General features: G+C 50.6%; 2 protein-coding genes across 3 annotated transcripts; both read right to left on the minus strand.

Moving 5' to 3' along the window:
• Window positions 1-534: 534 nt before the first annotated feature.
• On the minus strand, window positions 535-23,370 carry NMRK1 (nicotinamide riboside kinase 1). Of its 2 annotated transcripts, XM_058657349.1 has the most exons (9): window positions 23,238-23,370; window positions 17,858-17,921; window positions 10,605-10,695; window positions 10,263-10,311; window positions 3,447-3,576; window positions 3,300-3,371; window positions 2,234-2,340; window positions 944-1,027; window positions 538-609 (listed from the first exon to the last, which is right to left on the minus strand). In XM_058657349.1, exons 2-9 carry the CDS (start codon window positions 17,884-17,886, stop codon window positions 599-601), a joined length of 573 nt encoding a protein of 190 aa, XP_058513332.1. In that variant the 5' UTR covers window positions 17,887-17,921; window positions 23,238-23,370; the 3' UTR covers window positions 538-598. The 2 variants fall into 2 exon arrangements, with proteins under 2 accessions (XP_058513331.1, XP_058513332.1); XM_058657348.1 differs by lacking the exons at window positions 17,858-17,921; window positions 23,238-23,370 and having other exon boundaries at window positions 535-609; window positions 10,605-11,227.
• On the minus strand, window positions 12,043-23,298 carry LOC101535055 (transformer-2 protein homolog beta-like). Its single transcript, XM_058657347.1, has 3 exons — window positions 23,238-23,298; window positions 17,858-17,921; window positions 12,043-13,447 (listed from the first exon to the last, which is right to left on the minus strand). The coding sequence occupies exon 3, from the start codon at window positions 13,292-13,294 to the stop codon at window positions 12,443-12,445; it is 852 nt and encodes a 283-aa protein (XP_058513330.1). The 5' UTR covers window positions 13,295-13,447; window positions 17,858-17,921; window positions 23,238-23,298; the 3' UTR covers window positions 12,043-12,442.
• Window positions 23,371-23,610: the final 240 nt, after the last annotated feature.

Consider the following 23,610-nt stretch of genomic DNA (forward strand, 5'->3'; position numbering starts at 1 on the left):
AGGCTCCTGGGAGCGTCCTTGGGCCCCTGGGGAGTAACAGGGCCCTGGGGAGCACCCTTGGGCCACTGACTCAGCAAAGGCGAAAGCCACTGAGCTGCACTTTCTTTTTGTGTATTTCTATCACTTATGAAAATATTGTCTAACATGAGAACCTTAAAAAATATTCAGGCCCAGTGCAATGGCTCAACTAGTTAATCCTCCCCTTGCAAGTGCTGGGCTCCCGTTTTATTTTGATGCATTTGGAAAACAGGATTTTTAAAAAAGATTTATTTATTTTTATTGCAAAGTCAGATATACATGGAGGAGGAGAGACAGAGAGGAAGAACTTCTGTCCGACAATTCACTCGGAAGAAAGTGAGCACAACGGCTGCAGCGGAGCCAGTCTGGAGCAGGATTTCGGAGCCTCCACGTCTCCCAAGCGGGTGCAGGGTCCCAAGGCTTTGGGCCGTTCTCGACTGCTTTCTGGGCCGCAAGCAGGATAGCTGGATGGGAAGCGGGGCTGTCGGGATTAGAACCAGTGTCCGTATGGGATCCCGGTGCGTGCAAGGCGAGGACTTTAGCCACTAGGCTGCCGCACCAGGCCTGGAAAGCAGGAATTTTAAGAAAAATCTAAAGAAATAAAGGAAAAAAGGAGATGTCAAACATACTGGAATAAAATCATTTTATCAGCATGCTGTCCAAAGGCTGAGTTCAGCCCTTGGCGGAGCCATCTCATAGAGATGTTAAACCAAGTAACGTGAATGTACTTAGGAGGTGTAAGAAAAGGCGAATACTTTCAACTGACCAAGCAATCAGTTCTCCCAGTGCTACAGAATCTCCGGCTCGGAGGTACCCTCAGTTACACAATCCCCCCACTGGCATCCCGGAAGGCTCCTTCTGGGACTGTCATCAACTGCTTTCCCATTGTTCTCTCTTTATTACCCGCTAGGACAGTACTTACTACGCTTCTGCTTTGCTAGTTGCTGCATCAGATCTTCATGTACTTGTGCAAACAGGTCTTCTTCCGATTTCATCCCATCTAGGTAAACTGAGCAAGGGGAGAGACGGCAGTTCAGAGCTAACAGGTTTACTAGGAAATGGTGATCACAAACACCAACAAGTTTAACCAAAGATCCAAGACCATCGTAAGAAAGAAATTAATAGCAATTAAAGCAAGAAACAGATTTCAGGCAGGTTAAAAACTTGGGTTGGGCCCGGCGGCGTGACCTAGCGGCTAAAGTCCTTGCCTTGAAAGCCCCGGGATCCCATATAGGCGCCGGTTCTAATCCCGGCAGCTCCACTTCCCATCCAGCTCCCTGCTTGTGGCCTGGGAAGGCAGTCGAGGACGGCCCAAAGATTTGGGACCCTGCACCCGTGTGGGAGACCCGGAGGAGGTTCCGGGTTCCCGGCTTCGGATCGGCGCGCACTGGCCCGTTGCGGCTCACTTGGGGAGTGTAACATCGGATGGAAGATCTTCCTCTCTGTCTTTCCTCCTCTCTGTATATATCCGGCTTTCCAATAATAATAGAATCTTAAAAAAAAAAAACTTGGGTTTGTTTCAGAGAAATTTAAATCAGAGAGGAAGGAGTGCTCACTAGCCTTGTGGTTCTGGCGTGTTAGGCTGACTGGAGAAGCACCTGTCCCAGAAAGTTATCTCATGACAGTCCCAGAAGGACTCTCCAGCACTTTCATGTTACTTGGTTTAAAAATGAGACGGCTATCCCAAGGACTGAACTCAGCCTCCAGGCAGTTGGTTTGGTCGTTAAAATGCCATTTGAGATGCCCACGCTCCACACTGAAGTGCCAGGTTCCTGGTACCCAGGTCGTAGACACAGACTGAATTGTCAGCTTCTGCCAGCTGCCTGGCTCAGTCCCAGCCATGGCAGGCACATGGCATATCAGTCAACACATGGGAGGCTGTTCCCTCTGACTTATTCCAAATAAAAAAAGTAGAATCCACTGTACATTTTGTGAAGAACCAGAGAGAGAAATTCAGTTTCCACACACGCACGTAAAAGCACATGTGGAAACACGAGTTACCCCAGTTTGATTATTCCACACTATACATAGGCATTATCGTATCACACCCCATAACCCTGCATGCCCCGGACCCCAGCAGCATCCGCCAGGAGTATGGCAACACCCCATCGGCACGGCTCCAGACATCCCTTCACAATCTCAACATGACAAAAATGCCTCCCAAGGCCTTTCTTTGCTGTGCTTGGAGGCCACGTGTGGGGACAGCAGCTCTTACCAACTTCCCATGGGATGGTCTTCAGTTCTTGTCTGTGCTTGAGGTACATGGGCCACACGTGGCCATCAAAGTACCCTGGGGGGTCTGGAGGCTCGTAGACCCTCGTGCTGTCAAAACACGTAGCCGGTTTTATGCCAGTAGAAACATACAATTGATAAAGTAAGGATAATGAGAAAATCACTCAGATTAAACAGACTTAATTCCATGTTTTAGACTCAGTGGCAGTTAGACAAGCAAATGGAATTAGTTCTGAGATCTAAAAGCTAATTCTCCATCATTCATAATGTTTTCTTTCCTCCAGTGTTTTATAAGAGACTAAAACAAATACTAATATAAAGGATGGAGATACTGACACATCAATTTAAGCTTTAAACTGACTGTTGTTCTTTATGAAACTGTACGATATAAGCCACTAACAAAATCGTAATCAGCCATAAGGTTAATTAATAATAACCAATGGGATCTCTTCATTTCAAGGTTTAGGAAAAATAGGTCAAGATAGTAAGATATACGGCCCTTTTCTTAGAAAAATAGTTTGCATTTCTGCCTAAGAAAGGACATTTGTAGAAAAGCGTCTTGCTCCTTGTGCAATGGAGTTGAGGAATCTGCTGTCAGAAAAGAGAGACCAACACGTGGGGCTGGTATGATGGCTAAATCGGCCAGTCCTCCACCTGCCAAGTGCTGGCATCCCATGTGGGCGCTGGTTCATTTCCCGGCTGCTCCTCTTCCATCCACACAAGCACACTCCCTGCTTGTGGCTTGGGGAGACAGTGGAGGATGGCTGAGATCTTTGGGACCCTGTACCTGCATGGGAGACCGTGAGGGGGCTCCTGGCTCCCAGCTTCAGATCAGCGGAGCTGCGGTCATTTGGGGATTAAATCAGCACATGAAAAGATCTCTTTTTTCCTCCTCTCTGCAAATTTGCCTTCGCAATAAAATTAAATAAATCTTAGAAAAAAAAAAAAAAAGACCAGTATGCCCTGCTCTATTCTATAGTGTTCTATTCCTTGTTTTTCCTAATTTTATCTTTTGTATTACAATCCACAAAGATGACTTCAAAACGCACCTCCTCCTTCTCTTGCATTCTTCGTATGGAATGGTCAGAAAATAGCTTCGGTTCCATATAGTATCAAAGGGCCTAAAACAACAACACATTGAGTTCACGAGGTTTTGGCCAGTTCATTCTGGGTCAGTGGTACAGGGAGATACTTACTTGTAATTGAAGAGTAGGAAACCTTCAATGATCAGAATGGAAATGTCTTCGTTTGTGTCTGCTGACTGCTGCCTTTCCAGCCAACAGGAAACAGCTGACATCATCTTCTCCATGTTCAGCGCTTCAAGCACTTCAAATACAGAACACATGACAACCAGGCAGCAAACGTCTGTGGCTCTGGTGTGCGGTGGCGCAGCATGGCAAGCGGCCGTCTGTGACACCGCATCCCAATGGGGCAACTTCCGGTCCTGGCGGCTCCAACCACCCATCCTGCTTCCTGCTGATGCACTTGGGGAAGCGGCAGCAGATGAGCCAAGGCCTTGTGCGCCTGGCATCCAGACGGGAGTCCTGAATGGAGTTCCTGCCTTTGACCTGGGCCAGTGCTGGACACTGTGCCATCTGTGGGCTGTTAATAGATGCAAGATCTCTCTCTCTCTCTCTAACTCTGCATCGCAGATAAGTAAATGAATAAAAAAATGTTTTGCAGGGGGGTTTTCTGTGATGGGTAGCATATCCAGGGCTTGGTAAAGGTGGAGAATGGCATAACTTTATCTACCCTTAAAAATGCCTCATAATTGAGCCCGGCGGCGTGGCCTAGCGGCTAAAGTCCGCGCCTTGAACGCACCAGGATCCCTTATGGTCGCCGGTTCTAGTCCCGGCAGCTCCACTTCCCATCCAGCTCCCTGCTTGTGGCCTGGGAAAGCAGTTAAGGACGGCCCAAAGCTTTGGGAAGAGGTTCCTGGTTCCTGGCTTCGGATCGGCGCAGCACCAGCCGTCGCGTTCACTTGGAGTGAATCATCGGACGGAAGATCTTCCTTTCTGTCTCTCCTCCTCTCTGTATATCGGACTTTGTAATAAAAATAAATAAATCTTTAAAAACAAATGCCTCATAATCCCCTTTCCCCCAGATACAGGAAGGAAAACAGGAGAATGTGGAAATGGTGGTCTCGCCCACCTTCCTGTGGCCCTTGACCCTTAGCACCCTCATCAACTATGTAAAAATCATCAAAAATAAAAAGTTAATAGAAACAAGTAGTGAGAAGGCTGAGCTGGAAGACCCTGGAACTTTCCATCTCTGAGCAGTCTTCCCCCTGGGGCTGCAGTTTGATTTTGAGGGGTGACAGGGCCGGGAACAGGAACGGAGGACAGGTAGCGAACCCGACCTGACATGAGCTTTTGGTGAACTGAATAAAGACTTCAGAAAAACAAATGCCTCCTGACAGTGGCACTGTCCTGCAGCACACTACGACAAGTGATTTCCAATGATGTCTTGGAAATCTCAGGCTCTATGATGCTTAGTTTTAGGCAGCTGCCCTGTTGAGGCGCAGGTGCAGACTGAGGTTTCTGCTAGGTCCTGGTGGTATAGGCAGAGGGAGATGATGCGGCAGGAAGGGGTGAGGAGAGGAGAGTTCTGGCGTGGCTCCACTGTTGATATGAGGGCTCAGCTCACACTGCAGTCTCCTGGCTGCAGCTGACACCGCCGGGTTGTGGAAGCTGGAGGGTCCACCGCCTTGCACTGCCTCATCCCGCCTCTCCACTCTCATGGGAGGCTCCGTTCAGCTCCTGTACAGGCTCTACTAACACAGCCCTCTGGGCGGGATAACTGGCCAGCTCAGTCCACCTTGCTGGTGCTGGGTCTGCATGGCTGGCTCTCCACTTGGCCCTGCATAGAGCAGGAGGGTGGGGTGGATTGCCCTCTTGGGTTTGAAGGGAGAGTGGTGACTATTTCCATTACTGGGACTGCTACTATTCCTCTTCTGGTCCTCTGAGCACAGAGCACAGGTGTGCCTGTTGGTGGTCCGTGCCGCACCCTTTCCTAAAAACCAGAGAACTGGCAGCCGTGTCGTCGCTCAAGTGAGTGTGCCCCCGGCCAGCCGCTCTGCTCTTTGGGGTTCCCCATGCTGTGCTGTGCCCAGGGTTAACTGTAACACGGAGGCTCAGTAAAGAGACACTCATCTTGGCTACAGTCAGAAGTCTTACTGTGATCTAGTTGTTATTACTCACTTCAAATAGTTTCTCATTTTCTTTTTACTTACTTTACTTACTGAGACAAAGAAAGATATCCCACCCACTACTTTAATTTTTCAAACTGCTTCAAGCTGCAGGAGCCAAGGCTATACTGGGTCGGAGCCTGGAGATGGGAACTCAACCAGGGCTTCCAGGTGGGTGGGAGGGACCATAACATAGGTGCTCCAATAGGGGATGCCAAATACGGGATGCCAAACGGTGTCTTGGACACTATGTCCACACCTTGTTTCTAATTTTTACTGGATTTTTCTTTGGATCCATACAATATGTAAATATTTCACTTCAGATAAAATTAGATGATGGAGTAGGTGTTTAGTTTAATGGTTAACACAGCTACAGCTCATGTCAGAACCTGTGCTTCTGGGCCTGGCTTCCTGCAAGGCAGGCCGTCTGGGCAGCGGTGGTTGCAGTAACTGTCCCCGCTGTTAGCGTGGGAAGGGATTGCACTCCCGGCTCTGGACTTGACCCGCAACCTGGTCCCGACTGTGGTGGGTATTCAGAAGCGATCAGCAGAATGCGAGCTCTCTTCCTGTCATGTTTCTCTGCATCTCAAATAAATGAATACTTTAAGATTTTATTTTTATTGGAAAGTCAGATATATAGAGAGGAGGAGTGACAGAGAGGAAGATCTTTTGTCCACTGATTCACTTGCCAACCAGCTGCAACGGCCGGAGCTGAGCTGATCCAAAGCCGGGAGCCAGGAACCTCCCCCAGCCCTCCCACACGGGTTCAGGGTCCCAATGCATTGGGCCGTCCTCGACTGCTTTCCCAGGCCACAAGCAGGGAGCTGGATGGGAAGCAGGGCCGCTGGGATTAGAACCGGCGCCCATGTGGGATCCTGGTGCATGCAAGGTGAGGACTTTAGCTGCTAGGCTACCACACTGGGCCCCCAAATGAATAATTTTTAAAATTAGATAATGTTAAGCATTTGCTTTAAACTAACGTAGGAAGAAGAATGTTTGGGTGCACATGAGATGTGAATGGCTAAGGGTTTGTCTTTTACTTTTCTTTTTTAAAGCATGTGCCAGAGATGTAGTATGTTAAAAAGAAAAACCCAAACGCACTAAAGAAAGAAAAAAGATTAAACAAACACGAGCATTCGATCCAGATCTTCACACCTGCACTGAACAACGTTCACTGATGTTTCTACTGGCCGGACAGCATGTGTGCCGACACCCCTCTCCTGCAAGTTCACATCTGCCCTTCTGCACGAACACATTCTAGATTTTTTTTTCGTACCGACCGCCTAGTCGAGAGGTTCTGGCTAGGGCGGAGGGCCGCACCGCGGGGGAATCGGTGACGTCGGCGTGGTTTCCCCTGCGTGCGGGCTGGGGGAAGCGGCCTGCTCCCAGCTGTCCGGCTTTGTCCTTGTCAAGCTCCATGTTGGCAAGGTAGGAGTTTCTTGCTTTTCTGCCTAGTATTGCTTATAAGCTAGAGTGTGTTTGTGTGTTTTAATCAGAAAAACGATGCTGTGAATTCTGACACCTGGGAATTTTCTATTCATTCCTGTTACTGGGTTCTCTTCACTGTGACCTTAGGCTGTGTGACTTCGCTCTGTTGGCGTTTCCGGGGACCTGTTCCATGCCCTCACATGTAACCTACCTGGGCTAATGCTCCACATACTGGTGGTGTGTTCAGCTGTCATTGAGTGCATGCTCACAGGGTGTCCACTTGGCAAGGCTTGTTGAATGAACATGCCAATCTCTCAGATTGGTAGGGTTTTGATTTCCGAGTTCCATCTGTTGCCGAGTTAGGCTACACGGGCCCCTGCTCTGCCATGAGTTCGTGTTTGACTCTGCGGCTTCCTTTGGAAGCAGTTATTGCTGATGTAACGAGTGAAGAGCGGATCCTAAGAGGCAGCCCTGACAGTCTGACTGGTATCCTTACAAAAGCCTTGAATGCAGACACCCATAGGAAGAATGCCCTGCGAAGACAGGGCAGACTGGGTGAGGATTCCAGCAAACCCAGGGGCAGCACGGGACAGAGGAACCAACACTGCGGACCCCTTCTAGACCTGGAGCCTCCAAAATGGAGACCATGGACTCCTTTTGTTGGAACTGCCCAGTCTGTGGCAATGTTATCATAACCCTAGCAAGCCAACACAGTGAACTGTTTAAAGGGTAGTGTGGTGCAGTGGCTTAAGCTGCCACCTGTGTGGCTGGCAGCCCTTATTGGAGCATGGGGTCGAGGAGCTCTTCTTGATTCAGCTTCCTGCCAACGCACCAGGGAAGACCGTGGAAGGTGTGGCCTGTGCTTTGGCTCCAAGCCTTCGCATGGCAGAGCCTCATGGAGCTCCAGGTGCAGCCCCAGTGGTTGTGGTCATTTTGGCAGTGAACCAGTGGATGGAAGACCTCTCTCTGTAACAACTTTTCTTATAAAGACGAAGAAAACAGAAACACCCCCTCCCCCGCAGGGTAACCAGATTGGCTTACTTCTCCTTTTAGTTACGCTGCCTTTTCCTTACTGTGTTTGGATGTTATTGGGTGCATACAAGTTGGACATGGCTTATTTGCCTGCTTGAATGAGTCCATTTATTCTTTATTTCTAGGGGATGGTCTGCCTTAACGTTTGCTTTGTCTGGCATTAGTACAGACATTATAGTCATCCAGCAATTTTCTTTCAACTGTTTCCATTGTTAAAAATCTTTTTCTAGTCTTTCCTGCCTACCTGTGTCCTTACATTTTAAGTCTATATTCTCACCCCCTCCCTTTTTTCCCCCCAAGACTTATTTTACTTGAAAGTCAGAGTTACCAAGACAGAGGGAAACAGATCTCCCACGTGCTGGCTCACTCCCAAAATGACTGGGCCAAGTGAAGCCAGGGGCTTCTTGTGGGTTTCCCACAGGGCACAGAGGCTTCTGCTGCCTTGCCAGATCACAGCAGGGAAGTAGGCTGGAAGTGCAGCAGTGGGGATGAGAAGCGGGGACACAGGCTGAGGCTCAGTCTAGAGCACACCAGTCCCAGGTGATCTTCTCAATGATCTTAAGAGTGGCTAATGAAAACCCACCAGTAGCTGGCACTGTGGTGTAGGAGGTCTGAGCTGTGGCCTGATGTGGGCGTCCCTGCTCCACTGTAATGCAGCTCCTGGCTCCAGCATGGCTCAGCCCTGGCTGTGACTGCCATTTGGGGAGTGAGCCAGAGGATGGTGGATATTTTTTGTTTTCTTTGTGACTCTAGCTTTCAAGCAAATCAATACAATCTGTAAAAATAAAATCCAAATAGCCTTTGAAGTGTTTAATTTAGTGTAGTTATTAACGTATTTGAGTTTCAACCTATTATCTTAGCATTGTTTTGTCGTCACTCATAACCCTTTAAATGTATCATTTCTATCTGGGGCTTATTTTGTACTGATCACCTCTACTGCAAATATTCCAGTATTTCTTCCACAAATTGTTACATATCTGATATTATCTTCATGTCTCAGAAGATCTTAATACCATCCTATTCACGTTAAATTTTTTAAATTTTCCTGAAAATGCCAACACTTTCCTAAGGATACTGTTTGGACAGGGACACTTGAACCCACAGCGTGGACATTTCAGTGTCCTCAGGCCATACACTCGCTCTTCTTCCAAGAACGACTGAATCGATCTCTACTTCTATGTGAAGTTTGCAAGAAAGCTTGTTTTACTGAGTCCGAGGTGTCCGTCCTGATAACTTGTATTACTTTAAGTATCATTAGTTAGTTGGTAACTGGGGGAAAAAGTGATCTATAATTCCTGGACTCATTCTGAGGCTGACTTTTCACTGTGCATTTATTAGTCTACCTGGGGCCTGCTTTCTCAACAACCAAGGTAGCAGGCTTTCTCATCACAAGATGGCACAATGTCAAGAAAAGTTCTTCCCCGTTTGATTCTTTGTGATAATCTTTCTTATTAACCTTATTGAAGCTGTAGCTCATGGCCCAGGAGCAGAGCACGTGAAGCATTTTGTGACTTTTAAAGACTGTGATGTGTCTGTAAGAATTCCTTACACAACATTTTGTCCTTAAGGTTATCCAAGTCAGAGATCCCATTTCAGGATGTTTGAGAAGAGCGCCCTCTGCTGCCAGGCTGCAGAGACATGGGCTGATGAGCTCACACATCAGTCTCTACAGGGCAGTAATGTTCTGACAGACTTCAGAACACAGGAGGGGGGACTCCATCCAAAAATACTCACCCCCGACTGAGCAGTGGGAAGTGACAGAACATGCTGCCCAGCACCCTGCCTTCCAGGAAGGAAGGAGCAGAGGAAGAGACTGCTTCGGCGGCAGGAAAAAAGCCCACCATTTCAATGTCGGCAACTGCAAGCATAGAACTGGAGGAATTAACTTATATAGTTCAACACATTTTATACATCTAAAAAAAGCAGGTTTAAAATACAGCTGGATATTCAGGGCCTGGCACAATAGCCTAGTGGCTAAATCCTTCCTTGCATACGCCATATGGGCAAGCTGTTTGTGTCTGAGCTGCTCCACTTCCCATCCAGCTCCCTGCTTGTGGCCTAGGAAAGCGGTCGAGGACGGCCCAAAGCCTTGGGAATCTGCACCCGTGTGGGAGACCTGGAAGAAGCTCCTGGCTCCTGGCTTCGGATCGGCTCAGCTCCGGCCCTTGTAGCCAGTTGGGGAGTGAACCAGCAGACGGAAGATCTTTATCTCTCTATAAATCTTCCTTTCCAATAAAAATAAATAAATCTTTAAAGTGAAGCTGGATATTTAAACACACTGTTAGAGTACCTTCTTAGAGAGTGAAGTTCTTTGGATCTGAAGAATAAAATGAACTCAAGCATGTAATGTTTAGAGTCTACTTACCATCATACTGCAAAAATCCATTTTTATCTATTTCTATCTCAGATTCTGGCTGAAAAAATAACAAAGTGCGAATCAAAAAATGTAATGTTGTAGGGCAGAAAAAGAATACATTTGTAGAATAAAGAGGAAATAAACCTTTAATAAATGCTTTGGATGATGACAAACTTAAAAGATCTGCATTGATATATGGTGCCACCTAGTGGCAAAGTGACACCATAGCACCAAGCCTACCTACATCACAAAGGTACATCACTCGGAAGAAATGTTTTGGATATAATGCAATTCACTTTGTTACTGCACATTTTTATGGGAAATAAACCATCCCAGAGGTGTTACAGATACCTTGAAGAAGTCATCTTGGGATATGACACTGCAGTGTGGCAGGTGCTCCTGCAGTTTCTTAGCCAGTGTTGTCTTCCCACCATTGGTCACGCTGAACCAAAGGAAAAACACAAAGTTCCGAGAAGGAAAATGCATCGAGAACACAGACAACATCTTGAAATGACAGAGTTGAAAAGTAATGTTTATATTTAGGAAGAATGGACCTCTTTCATTGATGTTGCTTTTTCTGTTGGCAAAACCATGGGTCCTGGAGAGACATTATCTGGTGGGGAAGGGCTACTAACGACTACGGCAATGTCAACTAAGGAATGCTACGGCTTAGAACTACAGCTACTCTGCTGGAGCAAACAATTTGTTTTCTAAGGCCGAACATGCACAGGTTTACACGGAACAGGATGAGTGGCGCCCTCTCGTGGTAGCATACACGAATACAGCTGCCTATCTCCTAATTTTCTCTCAGTGCAGTGGGCAAAGCGAAGCGCAGAGTAATGCAGGCTTGTCCACTCCGTACTCGGTGTTCTCTGTGGGATGTGGGCGTCACTGAGAGGAGCCATACTGGTCAGTGAACTGTTCCTTGCTGCACACACTGTCACACAGATGACAAGGAGGAGAAAGAAGTGCCTGACCATCCCAGCATCTAGCACAGGGCACAGCACATGGGACACGTCTCAATTTCATCTTTTATTTAGAGATGGCTTAAGTACCTCCAAAGAACCTGTGGACAGAATGCAGCACCTCTGTGCACTTGGTAAGGAAACTGCCTCCTTACTCTGACTAAATTCTCACGGAATCGGCAGTTCCTGTAACTGTAAGGATACACTATCACAGTATGAGAGAGCTTATGATTTTGTCTCTAACAGAAATGGCATTGGGCAAGATTTTTTTTTCTATTTTTAATTACGTTTATTTAAACACAGTCCTCAGAACATCTGAGTGAAATTGGGTCCTCCTGTGGTAAACAAAGGACCTGAAAATAACATTTTAAAAATGAACAGGCAAGGTCTTATGCATGACACAGGTGCGGTGTGCCCTTCTCTCCTACTTGGAAGCACCCCGTTTTTCACATGGTCTACAAGCTACAACGAGAGCTCATTGGTGGTGGAAGTGTACTGCCACTTGCTGAGAAGGAGTTGAAACACCATGAATCCCCGTCAGAGCTTTAAGCAGAGCCTTTTACAGGCTTCCACACGTAACTCTTCTTACTCCCTGTATGTGTGAGGCAGGCTGCACACAAGCCGACACATCCACGTCTGGAGCAGCATGAAGCGTTGAGTTCTAACACTAACAGTACAGAGTTACAGAGCATAATTTTTAGCACTTAGTTTTGTAAGTATCATAGGTATGGATGTTTGATGGACTGGTTAAATGGGCATTTTTCGTTTCATTTACTACTGACCACTTAATCTGAACTTTCTGCTAAGCATTGATATGTGAGAAAGAAAAGTAAAAACCAAACTTTATTGTTGTTTTTTGCCATTTGGTAGCATTTTACACACAGGCTTCGATCTTCAGAATACCCTGGATTGAGTAGAAAAACCTTTTAAATGAAGCTTTGTACAATAGAAACTTCTCAGCAGTCAAAATTGAAGACTGTAAAAAAATACATGCAAAACATACTTCTCTGGAAACACTTAACTTTGAACAAAGCACCGAACTACACAAACGCAGAATGAAAACAGCATTTCAACTCCACCACAAGTGGTCACCAATCATAAAAGGCGTGACAGTCACCTAAGTCCACTAGGCACCGTCCACTTTTCAAACGGGAGACAATGAAAAAGGATCGTCCACAACCAAGAGCCCCGGGCCAGGGCGCTTCCAGAGCGTTCGCCGGCACGTCAGTAGCGGCGGGGGGAGTAGGAGCGCGACCTGGAGCGCGATCTGTATCCGCCACGACTATAGTAGGGCGAAGGCGAGCGTCTTCTATAGATCTCCTCTCTCTCCTGGGCGGCTCTCCAGCCACCCCCTCTATACGGCCTGCTATAGTAGTCTCGGTCGTCATAGCCTCGGTCATACCCTCGGTCGTAATAATCCCGACGGCGTGAACTGCCATACGTGGGCCTCCCCATGTAAATTCCTGGTGTTGGAGTATGTGGTCTTTTGGTTATAGAGAAATCAACTCTGATCCTGCGCCCATCCAGCTCCATCCCATTGGTGCGCTCCTTAGCTTCCTTGGCATCATCTACGCTCTCAAAATAAACAAAGGCAAATCCTCGGGAGCGCCGCGACTGCTGGTCATACACGACAGCCACGTCGGCAATGGGCCCGTACTTAGAAAACACTTCTCTGAGATCTCTCTCTGTGGTGTACAAGCTCAAACCAAATACTCCAAGACAGCGGTTGGGGTCAGGGTTTGCCTGGTTCCCAACGTGGCGCCTACGAGTGGACATGGGAGAATGGCTGTGGCTATGCCGTCTGCGATAATCGCGACTGTATGACCTACTACGGGATCGTCTATGGGACCGGGACCGGGACCGCGACCTCGTGTAACGCTTCCGCGAGCTTCTTCTGGATCTAGACCTAGATTCGGATCTGGACCTGGACTTGGATCTGGAACGCCTGGAATCTTCCTTGGAGTGAGACCTTGCAGGGCTATGCCTTGCAGAATTCCCCGATCTGTGAGCGCTTCCACTTCGGGAAGCAGAGCGGGATCCCTGCTCGCCGTAGTTCTGCTCGCCGCTGTCGCTCATGACGCCTGGCCGCTGTCGCCGCTCGCTGGCCCTCCGTCGAAGCTGTCAAGCTCTCGGCCCCTTCTCAGAAGGTTCCGCTGCAGTCTCCCCGGACGCAGGCTTCCAAGCTGCCACAGACGAAGCGCTCCGCACCGTCTCCACACGGGCTCTCAACTGGGAAGATATTTTGAAGCATTCTTGATGTTCATTATTATTTCATATTTGTAAGTATTGTGAATATTTCATATTCATTGAATATTTTTATTATCTAACAAAAATGCATACAAGAGTACTTCAGAAAGTCTGTGGACCTGGTGGGTGTTAGGGGTAGCAGGGAAACGACTGCTCGGAACGGCCAGTCCCGTCTGAGCACCTGCTCTGGGCCTGGTTACTATGCCTCTCTCTGCTCCTTGCTCACGCACACCAGGGGCAGCACACACAGCCCGGCCGCGCACTGCTCTCTCGAGGAGCAAGCCGGAAGCTCACAGATCTATTCCTTTCTGCCTTCCAAATAAGACAGAAATAAATGATTCTTAAAAGTACTTTGTGGAGGGCCTGGCATGGTAGCCTAGTGGCTAAATCCTCGCCTTATGGGTGCTGGTTCTAGTCCCGGCAGCCCCACTTCCCATCCAGCTCCCTGCTGTGGCCTGGGAAAGCAGTCGAGGACGGCCCAGGTTCCTGGCTTCAGACTGGCTCAGCTCTGGCTGATGTGGCCACTTGGGGAGTGAATCAGTGGATGGAGGAAGTTCCTGTCTCTCCTCCTTTCTGTAAATCTCACTTTGCAATAAATAAATCTTTTTGTTTTAAAGTAGTTTGTGGGAAATGAAGTTACAATATGTTTGTTTTGATTAAAATGTTTGAAATGCAAGTGATCTTCACAAAGTTGAGGGAAAATGCATATTTTGAAATAAATACGTGTAGACTTCAAGTTTTGGCACCAAATTACAATCGTTTCACTCCCCAGCTGCCTGCAACGGCCAGGGCTCGGTCAGGACGGAGCTGGGCGCCAGGAATGCGGTGCACATCTTCAAGGTGGTGACAGGGACCAGCCTGCTGGAGCCGTCCCTGCTGCTTCCCTGGGTCCCCAGCAGCAGGTGCGCGTGAGCCTGGCACTTGGACGCAGGACGTGCTGCCTCAACTGCTGGCCCAAACACAGGCCTCTACACCTAGCCTCAACACCCCTTTTTCCATGAACTTTCTGGGTAGATATCAAGATGTCACACATAAAACAATATGTAATTACATGTCAATGTAACTGGCTTCCCTTGTATTCCTGTATTTTATTTTATGCATTTGAATCGTGACTGGAAAGAGGTCCAGTTTGCCACACTGGCACGAAACCCTCCTGACAGCACCTTTATTTGCTAAAACTCGACCTTAATTCCAGGTGACACCAACACTGGAGTGTTTATAATCCAGCAAAAAGGAGAGCCAGCTAATACTTATTCATCCAAAATGATTCTTGTGGCCAGTGTAGTGGCTCAGAGGGCTAGTCATCCACCTGCAACACTAGCACCCCCGTGGGCAACCAGTTCAAATCCTGGCCTTGCACCTATGTCGGAGACCTGAAGATCCTGGCTCACCTCTGGGCACTTGGGAAGTGAACGAGGGCATGGAAGCTCGCTTTCTCTCTCTCTCTTTCTCTATGTAGATCTTTCAAACAAAAATAAATAAACTTAAAAAACAAAAACCTACTGCTCTACCATCCAGTGGCAATGCTGCTAACAGTAATCAAAAATGTCTTCTAACTGACTCAGCTGAAGCCAAGGAGAAATAAGGGCCCATTCTTGCCGAGCCTTGAAAGAGGCTGACTGGGACACAGCCGAGGTCAGAGAGGGAGGCAGGGCTTGGCAAGTGCGCCTGGGACCAATACTTGGAACGTGGCCGCCTTGGCCAGGTGACCACGGGACTCACCCCCTCCTTCATGTGCTGTCGCAGAAGGGAACGTGGCCCTGAGCAGGCCTGTCCTGCCACCTGGGGAAGGAAATGGGTGCCTTTCGGGCATCTCTCCCTTCTTAGTTCTCAACACTTAAGTAAACGCACAGCTCCTGGCTTCTCGATCAAGTTCCAAGTAACAAGAGAGCTCATAGTATTTGGAACCTGACACTGGGCACAAACACGAGACATTAAAAGGACAGAAATTCGGGCCCAGCACAATAACCTAGCAGTTGAGGTCCTTGCCTTACTCGCGCCAGGATCCCATATGGGTGCCGGTTCTAATTCTGATGGTCCCACTTCCCATCCAGCTCTCTGCTTGTGGCCTGGGAAAGCAGTGGAGGACGGCCCAAAAAAATTGGGATCCTGCACCCATGTGGGAAACCCAGAAGAAGCTGCTGGCTCCTGGCTTTGGATTGGCTCAGCTCCAGCTGTTGTGGCCACTAGGGGAGTGAATCAATAGACGAAGATCTTCCACTCTGTCTCTCCCCCACTGTGCATATCTGACTGTATCTGAGTCTCCAATAAAAAGACAGGAATTCAAGTGGAGAGGCCATTCTGAAACAGGTAGAAAATAACGTTCCTAGTATTTAGATGGGGAAACTAAGAAGTTCAAAGTTGTATCTTCTAAAACCTGCCCAAGCTGGGTTGGACCGCAACACCAGCCATTTCACATGAGGGCTGCGAGTGGGTCAGGCTAAGCCAGGCTGCGCCACCTGCTGGTGAATGCTGAGACTGCAGGCAGGCCACTTCAGACTGGGCCACAGCCCCTGCTGGCACATGAAGACCTGGGGTTGGGAATGAGCCTGGCAGGGGAACTTGGGGGGTTTCCTTGCTGGGCTGCTGCCTCTACTAGTGAGTATGATGGCTGGAAACGGTGGTGGGCCAGTCTGGGATAGGCTGCTGCACCCTCTAGCATGCACAAGAGCTAGTGGGCCACACATGAGTTGGCAACGGACTGGGTCTCGTCACGTCAGGCTGGACTGCAGTACCCCCGACAGGCCATGAGCCAGGGCTGGGAACATGCCAAGCAGGGCAACTGCGGGCACTCCTCTATTAGACTGCACCTTCCACTGGTGAGGCCTGGATCTGGGGCAGGTTGGGTTGAACTAAGCCACAGTGTCTGTGTGTGCATGGGAGCCAGATGGGACGTAGGCTGGGCCAGGCTAGGCCGAGCAGAGGCTGAAATGCACACAAATGGGAGCTGGGGCGGGGCTGGGGGGGTTATTGCGGGCACCTGCTGATAGGTGTGAGGACTGAGGCTGGCCAGCTGGCTGGACTAGGCTGCAGTGTGCGCTGCTCCGTGTGGGATACGTGGCTGGGGTGAAGTGACCAGGCAGCAGCATCCACAGGTGTGTTCCAGCTGGTCTCGGTGAGAGCACACCTGACCCTGCACGGCTGGCACACCCAGTGTCAGGTCTGGGATCAGCGCAGGTGAGCTTTCTTGGGGGACTCGATCAGATCCTGGGTCTCAGCTGCCGACGCCTGTGCAGTGGACAGCATGTCCAGATGCACGTGGGGGACACGATGGCCAGCTCATCTAGGCCGCCTCATCAGAGGACGGAGAGCAGAACAAGCCAGACAGCTGTCCTGACCAAGCTGGGCAGCCTGTTCCCTGGTCTGTGGATGCACTTAAGGCAGACTGTCAACCAACAGACCTCGGAAAGCTCTCAGCCCTGGAGCCACGAAGTGGACTCTGTCTCAGGATTACCTAAGCCACGCCAGTAACACCTTCAGACACGCTTCCCCACCACATGGGGGGGCCTAGGGTGTCACCAAAGGACCGTCCCCATCCTTGCATGCTGATGTGCTGTGAGAACAAGGAGTGGCCCCCTTCCCCTCCTCCTCCGTGGACACAGGAAATAAAAAGACTGAAAGGTGTGCCACCCATCTGCCACCACACCTACCCTCTCCACCCAGTCAGAGGCCCGCAGGGCATGCACCCTTCAACTATTGTCAACAATATTAAAAATCAGACAATGGCCCAAATTAGGGGGGGCAGCAATGAGTGTGGAAGGAAGGACAAAAGAGAAGAAACACTGAACTTTGCTCCTGATCAGATGCACACTAATTGGAGAGGCGACATTTAATTAGGCAATCTCACTCCAACTGGTAATGCAACAGGATAACACACTGCCCTCCTCAGGAGAAAACAGGACAAATCACACCTCCCAGCTGTCGGGGAGGCCTGACCTGGGGCCACAGGGTGACTGTCCAAACAAAGAGCATGCAGCAAGCTGAAGCTAGGGAAACCCGGGCATAAGGTCACCCCACGTATGAGGAAGGACCCACACTCCACCTGGGCGGAGATGAATCTCACCAGAAATGCGTGTTCCCCCCTGTTCTACTGACAGGGCACCCACGAGGAACACGACACATCACGCTGAAACCACAGCTCTATTTGTTACTTGTTTTGCCTCATGCTTGCTCCAGAAAATAAATGGAAACCAGCCAACTGCACGGGCTGGCTCTTCCACTTCCTTGTGGAATCTCAGCCAGCGGAGTGGCAGCCTGGAGCCCAGCACTGCAGGCCACCCGCCCAGCAGGACGGCAATGCCCGGGGCTGCTCCTCCCCCAGGGGCTTCACAGCACAACACACTTTGGAAGTCCCGAGTTACTTCACTAGCTGTTGGGAGCAAAAGTACTCACCCACCAATTCCAATGACAAATGTTTTCATAGTTAGCCTTCAATAGCACGTCTTCCTAACGCGTCCTAAAATCAAACGAGAAATCAGAGGCTGTCACTGAGCTGTCTCCAGAGGTTAAAGGAGTGCTGAACGGAGACCCACCTGCCGAGCCCACAGCCATGGTGATCTCCCAGCAACTCCGGCCCTGCGTTTTTCTGCTCTCTGGGTTCCTGCTGTCAGTCACCTGGCAGGTGACAGGAGCTGGTGCGAGCCCAGGGCCAGCACAGCACTGCTGAGTGAACTGAAGTGGGCCCCCACGGCCGAGCACACTCCCCGAGTATCTCTGCTTCAAAGGGCGTGAGAGCCGCAGGCTCAGAGCGCGGCTTCCGGAGTCGCCCTGCCCCGGCCAGTGCCTGCCACCTGCACGATGGAGCCCTCTTAGCAGACCCCTGCAGGCAACCTCTCTCTGGCCTCTTGGGAAAGACGGAGACAGACGCTGCGGGCCAGCGGCAAGCAGGAGCCTGTGCCCCAACGGCGCCATGTCCCGGACCTTGACTAGGCGAGCTTTTTGGGAAACAGGCCAGAGAGTGAATATCTGAGGCCAAGCTGGATATTATACAGAGCTTAAGTAAAGAAACAATACAATTTTACAACTTTTTCTTTTGTAAAAATGAGAAAAAAATCCTTTTTTGGGGGTAATAATTATTTAATTAATTAAAAAGAAAGCAAAGGCGGTCACTGAAATGCCTAGAGGTGTGTTTAGGTCGGATAGGCAGGAACCTAACTGTGAAGTCCAGAAGGAGTGCAAGAAGCTGAAGGCTTCTCCTGGCCAGCACCAGGTGAAGGACCTGGACAACAGTACTGTTGATCCTCCTCTTCTAGACTTATCCAGAACATTCCAGACAATGCAATTGCTGGAGGCTGGGTTGCACTTTCATTAGCAAGCCCAAGTGAGATAAGAATTCAATGACTGACATAAAAATGAAACGGACATTTCACTGGGAGTAAAATTGTTGACTACAAAACAAAAACAACAACAAAACAAACCAAACCAATCAAAAACCTCTGGCACAGTAGCCTAGTGGCTAAAGTCCTCACCTTGCAGGTGCCAGGGTCCCACACGGGAGCTTATTTGTGTCCTGGCTGCTCCACTTCCCATCCAGCCCCGTTTGTGGCCTGGGAAAGCAGTTGAGGAAGCCCCAAAGTCTTGGGACCCTGGCTTCTTGTGGGCTTAGTGCCGGCAGTTGTGGCCACTTGGGGAATTAACCAGCATATGGAAGATCTTTTTCTCTATATATCTGCCTTTTCAATAAAAATAAATATTAAAAATAAATAAGTTAATGTTTAAAAAGTGTTTATTATGCGAATACAGCCTTTTTTGGCAACAGAATAAATTTATCTTTAATCTCATTTCCCCATGCGCCTCTGAAGTGCTCACACGTGCAGGCCCAAGCTGCCGGTGGGCACCAGGAACAACTCCACGCAATGAACACTAGCTGCGGTCTTCGTTCCCCTCTCACTTCACGCCAGTCTTTTATTTAACAACGTTAAGCCTGCCAACTGCTCTTTCTGTGGGGAAGGAAGGCTGCCCTTTATACAGAGTCAGCCTTCTTATCGTTTTGGTAGTAAATGATCTACTTCTTGTGAAATTATGTTCTCTCGCCGGAGCACACATTCTCAAGCCTGGAGTCCCTGGGCCACTTGGTCCATAAGCCACTTGAACTGTGGAAGTGGAAGTCGGCCCAGACAATGCACGGCTAGCAAGCGGGACAGCCAGAAGCAAAGCTAATCCAATCCTGTGAACTCACTCCACACTACAAGGCACTCGATCACTGAGAGCACAGGCTGCCACACACGTGTGACCAGACTCTGGTGCAGAGCTGATATCATTATTGCGTGGACTGATATGGCATAAATCTGCATGCGCACTGAATGCAAAGGGGTCCTGGCGGCCTGTGCAGACATGAGATTAGTCTGCAAATTACACAGCGCAAACGGGCTTGAGGGAGTTATCCTGGGGCTCAGGAGAGAAGTCCCACAGTCAAATCCAAGTTCCTGCCAAACCAAGAACGCCTGGCTCTGGATTGGTTGGAGCCCAGACTTTCAAGACATGCAGAGGTCGCTGGGCGTGTGCAGTTAACAGGAGACAAGGCGGGGGATCAGTGGGAACTGGGACGTGCTGCCACAGGCCACAGGGCTACGGTGAATGACCAACAAGCCCTGGCTCCAGAGCACCTTCAGGCAGCTCCAACCCCAGCCTGGGCACCTGTACCTCCCTTCTCTGTTACTCCACTGCCTGTTCCCCCACTCCTTTTTTTATTTTTAAATTAAAAAAAAAAAATTTGTTTGTTTATTTTGGAAATGCAGATTTACAGAGAGAAGGAGACAAAGATCTGTTCACTGGTTCACTCCCTAAGTGGCCACAATGGCCAGAGCTGTGATGATCTGAAGCCAGGAGCTAGGAGCCTTTTCTGGGTCCCAAGGCTTTGGGCCGTCCTCCACTGCTTTCCCAGGCCACAAGCAGGGAGCTGGATGGGAAGTGGAGCAGCTGGGATACGAACCATCACCCACATGGAAACCCGGAGAGTGCAAGGTGAGGACTTTTAACTGCTAGGTTATTGTGCTGGGCCCTACCTCTGTACTTCTTTAGGAAAAACAATAACAACAAAATATCTTTAGAAATAAGGCAACCAGGAGTGAGCGTTTAGGCTGGCTGTTTAGATGCCACATCCCTACCATCCACCAGGGAGACCAGCTGAGTGCTTTCACTTCTGATCTGGGAATGAAGCCGTGCATGGGAGTTCTTTGTTTCTTTCTTTGGCACCAACAAAGGAAAGAACAGTAAACACAGCAATCAAGAGTCGCGGGGAGCCAGTGTTGTGGCACAGAGCTCAAAGCTGCTGCCTGTCTCCCCAGCAGCCCGCACGGGGACTGGTCCATGTTCTGGCCATCCACTGCTGATCTTGCTCCCCACCAGTGGCCTGGGCGAAGCACCAGGAGACGGCCTGCGTGCCCGGGGCCTGGCCTGGGAGGCCCGGCTGAAGCTGCAGGCTTCTGCTTTGCGCCGGCCCAGCACTGCCTGTGCGGCCCTCTGGGGAGTGAACCAGAGGGTGAATGATCTATTTCTTCCTTTCTCTCTTTAGTTCTTTCAAATAAATAAATACTGTTTTTTTTTTTTTAAATAATTATTGTCAGGTTCAAATTATGGCGCCAGACTTCATGAAGCAAACCCGAGTTCAATGACAAACTGTAAATCATTTGCCATCGTCAGGCTGCACTGTGCGGCCCCCAGCAGTCCAGGGCTGTGGGCAGGACAGGCAGCCCCTCTCCTCGCTGCCCGGGCACGCAAGGCTCTCGACAGCAGGAGACCGAAGAGTAAACACCAAATTAGCCAAATAGATACATAGATTTCTTTATTTCATTGCATTTGAGAGAGAGGTCTTCCATGTGCTGAGTCACTCTCCCCAGGTCTGCAGGAATCAGGATCAAATCAGGCTGCACCCCACGCAATCCGGGTCTTTCCCGTGCGTGGCAGAGCGCTTCCCAGGGTTCCCATGGGCAGGAAGCTGGGTGGGAAGTGGAGAAACTGGGACTGGAACTAGGTACTACGGTACAGAATCCAGGTGAGCCAGGTGGCACTGTACCTTCCGTGCCAAATATCCGCCCTCTTCAAACCGTCTGAGGGGCCAAGAGAGGGACACAGAACTGGCACCCACTCACTGGCCCTGCCTGCCAGGCCTAGGGCGGCAGGGGCGATGCCTGTGCCGTCCCTTGCTCCTCCCAGGGTTAGGCAGCGGGCGCACGCACCCAGCCTCCAGGGGGAGACTTCTCAGAGACCGCCCCAGCTCTGAGGTCCAGCACCTGTCCCTGTCTTCTCTTCAAAAGTGGGGTGTATGGGCACCGTGCCTTCCCTCCAAGCTAACCCTCCAACCTCAAGTGCTGGCGGTCCATATGTGCTCCGGTTCTAATCCCGGCAGCTCCACTTCCCATCCAGCTCCCTGCTTGTGGCCTGGGAAAGCAGTGGAGGACGGCCCAATGCATTGGGACACTGCACCCTGCTCCTGGCTTCGGATCGGCTCAGCTCCGGCCCTTGCAGCCATTTGGGGAGTGAACCAGCAGATGGAAGATCTTTATCTGTCTCTCCTTTCTGTAAATCTGTCTTTCCCGTAGAAGGACATAAATGTTTTGAAGGGTGAAATGTTTGCCTGGTTACAGCCAACAAATCTCTTATCTCCCACGAGACACAGCAGCCTTCCCCCATTTTTCCTTTTGGGGGAACACTAAAAATGGGCTCAGGCTGGGGTTCCGGAAAACAAAACCCATGAGCTTCTCTCTCTCTAAACACCAGCTCCTTGAGCCTTTAAGGCTTTGCTGATATAGGCCCTTACAGAAATAGTTTTTCTTTCCCCAGACACACAAAGCAGTGTAGACGGTTGATCAGGCCACAGCAAATTTGTGCCTGAGCTGTTGGCCCCGAGGTCATCTTTTTTGTTTATTTATTTCTTTTTTCCTCTTTAAAGTGGCAGATAATGAACGCCTTAGGCTGCCCCTCAGCTGCGTGGTCCTGGTGGACAAAGTGCTCACAGACATTCCACACGCTGAGCCACCGTCACGGCCTGCGGGAATCGACCTATCATTTCCACACGCCCTCAAACCGTTCTTTGGGTTTAAGTGAGTGGAGAGTCTTAACAAAAAAAAAAGGCCGTACCGAGGGCCCGGCGCGGCAGCCTGGCGGCCCAAGCCCTAGCCTGGCACGCGCCGGGATCCCATATGGGCGCCGGTTCTAATCCCGGCGGCCCCAGCCAGAGCCTTGGGGACCCTGCACCCGCATGGGGGCCCCTCGGGAGGATTCAGGCTCCTGGCCTCGCTCGGATCGGCCGTTGAGGCCGCTTGGGGGAGCGAAACCAACCTACGGATCCTCCTCTCGGCCTCTCCTCTTCTTTGTATATCTGACTTTCCAATAGTAACAAAAAATAAAAATTTCAAAAAAAAAAAAAAGCCAGAAACGCCCGTACAGAAGCAGGCAGGTGGGCCACAACATGGGGACGCCTTCGTCCCCGCTGACTCGGCCCGAGGAGGAAGCGGTCTCGTTCCCGCGAGGATCGAGGCCGGATCCTGTGACTTTCCCCCCCGCACCCCGCAGCCCGCGGCGAGGCGCTCCCCGGCAGGGAAACCCCGCATCCGGGCTGAGGAGGGCACCGAGGGGCCCCGCGGCGCCCGCGGGAGCCGTCCGCCCACGGCGGCCCGGGGATCGGCCCGTTTTCGGGCGGCCAAAGTTCCAACAGGGCTTCTTTCAGGCCAGCCCGGCTTCCGGCTCGAGCCGTTTTTTTCTTTTTTTTTTTTCTCTCTAGGCCCAGCGAGGCGGCGCCGCCCGCCGCAGCCGCCGAGGGGTCGATACTCACCAGCCGGGGCTCTCCGGGGCTCCAGGCGAGGGGCCAGAGGGGTTTCCGCGTCGCTCCCGCGGCCCGCTGAGGAAGGGGCGACCGCCGAAGGTTCTGTCCCACGCGGGCCGGACGTGTTCCGGCTCGGGGCGGGGCTCCGCGGAGCGTGGCCTTTGGCGCGCGCGCGAGCGAGAGAGAGCGAGAGAGGAGAGCGGCCAGAGCGCCGCCGGGCCGTGCTGCAGCGCCCCCGCGCGGCCCCTGCGCGCAGCGCCGCCGCGCCCGCAGCCAATGAGCGCTCGGCGAGGCGGCCGCCACTTCCTGGTCGGCGGGGCGGGCGGGCGAGGCGGGCAGGGCAGGCCGGGCGGGTGGCCGGGCGAGGCGGGCAGGGCAGGCC

Source organism: Ochotona princeps, chromosome 31 (assembly GCF_030435755.1).
Source record: "Ochotona princeps isolate mOchPri1 chromosome 31, mOchPri1.hap1, whole genome shotgun sequence".
Classification (NCBI taxonomy): domain Eukaryota; kingdom Metazoa; phylum Chordata; class Mammalia; order Lagomorpha; family Ochotonidae; genus Ochotona; species Ochotona princeps.

Bases quoted from the DNA above. Each gene is read 5' to 3' on its own strand.
- NMRK1 (XM_058657348.1), bottom strand. From the start codon at position 10,757: ATGTTGTCTGTGTTCTCGATGCATTTTCCTTCTCGGAACTTTGTGTTT. The intron at 10,312-10,604 runs GTATCTGTAACA...TTATTTTTTCAG, and splicing joins CCCAAGATGACTTCTTCAAG to CCAGAATCTGAGATAGAAAT. The intron at 1,028-2,233 runs GTAAGAGCTGCT...CCCCTTGCTCAG, and splicing joins GACCATCCCATGGGAAGTTG to TTTACCTAGATGGGATGAAA.
- LOC101535055 (XM_058657347.1), bottom strand. From the start codon at position 13,294: ATGAGCGACAGCGGCGAGCAGAACTACGGCGAGCAGGGATCCCGCTCT.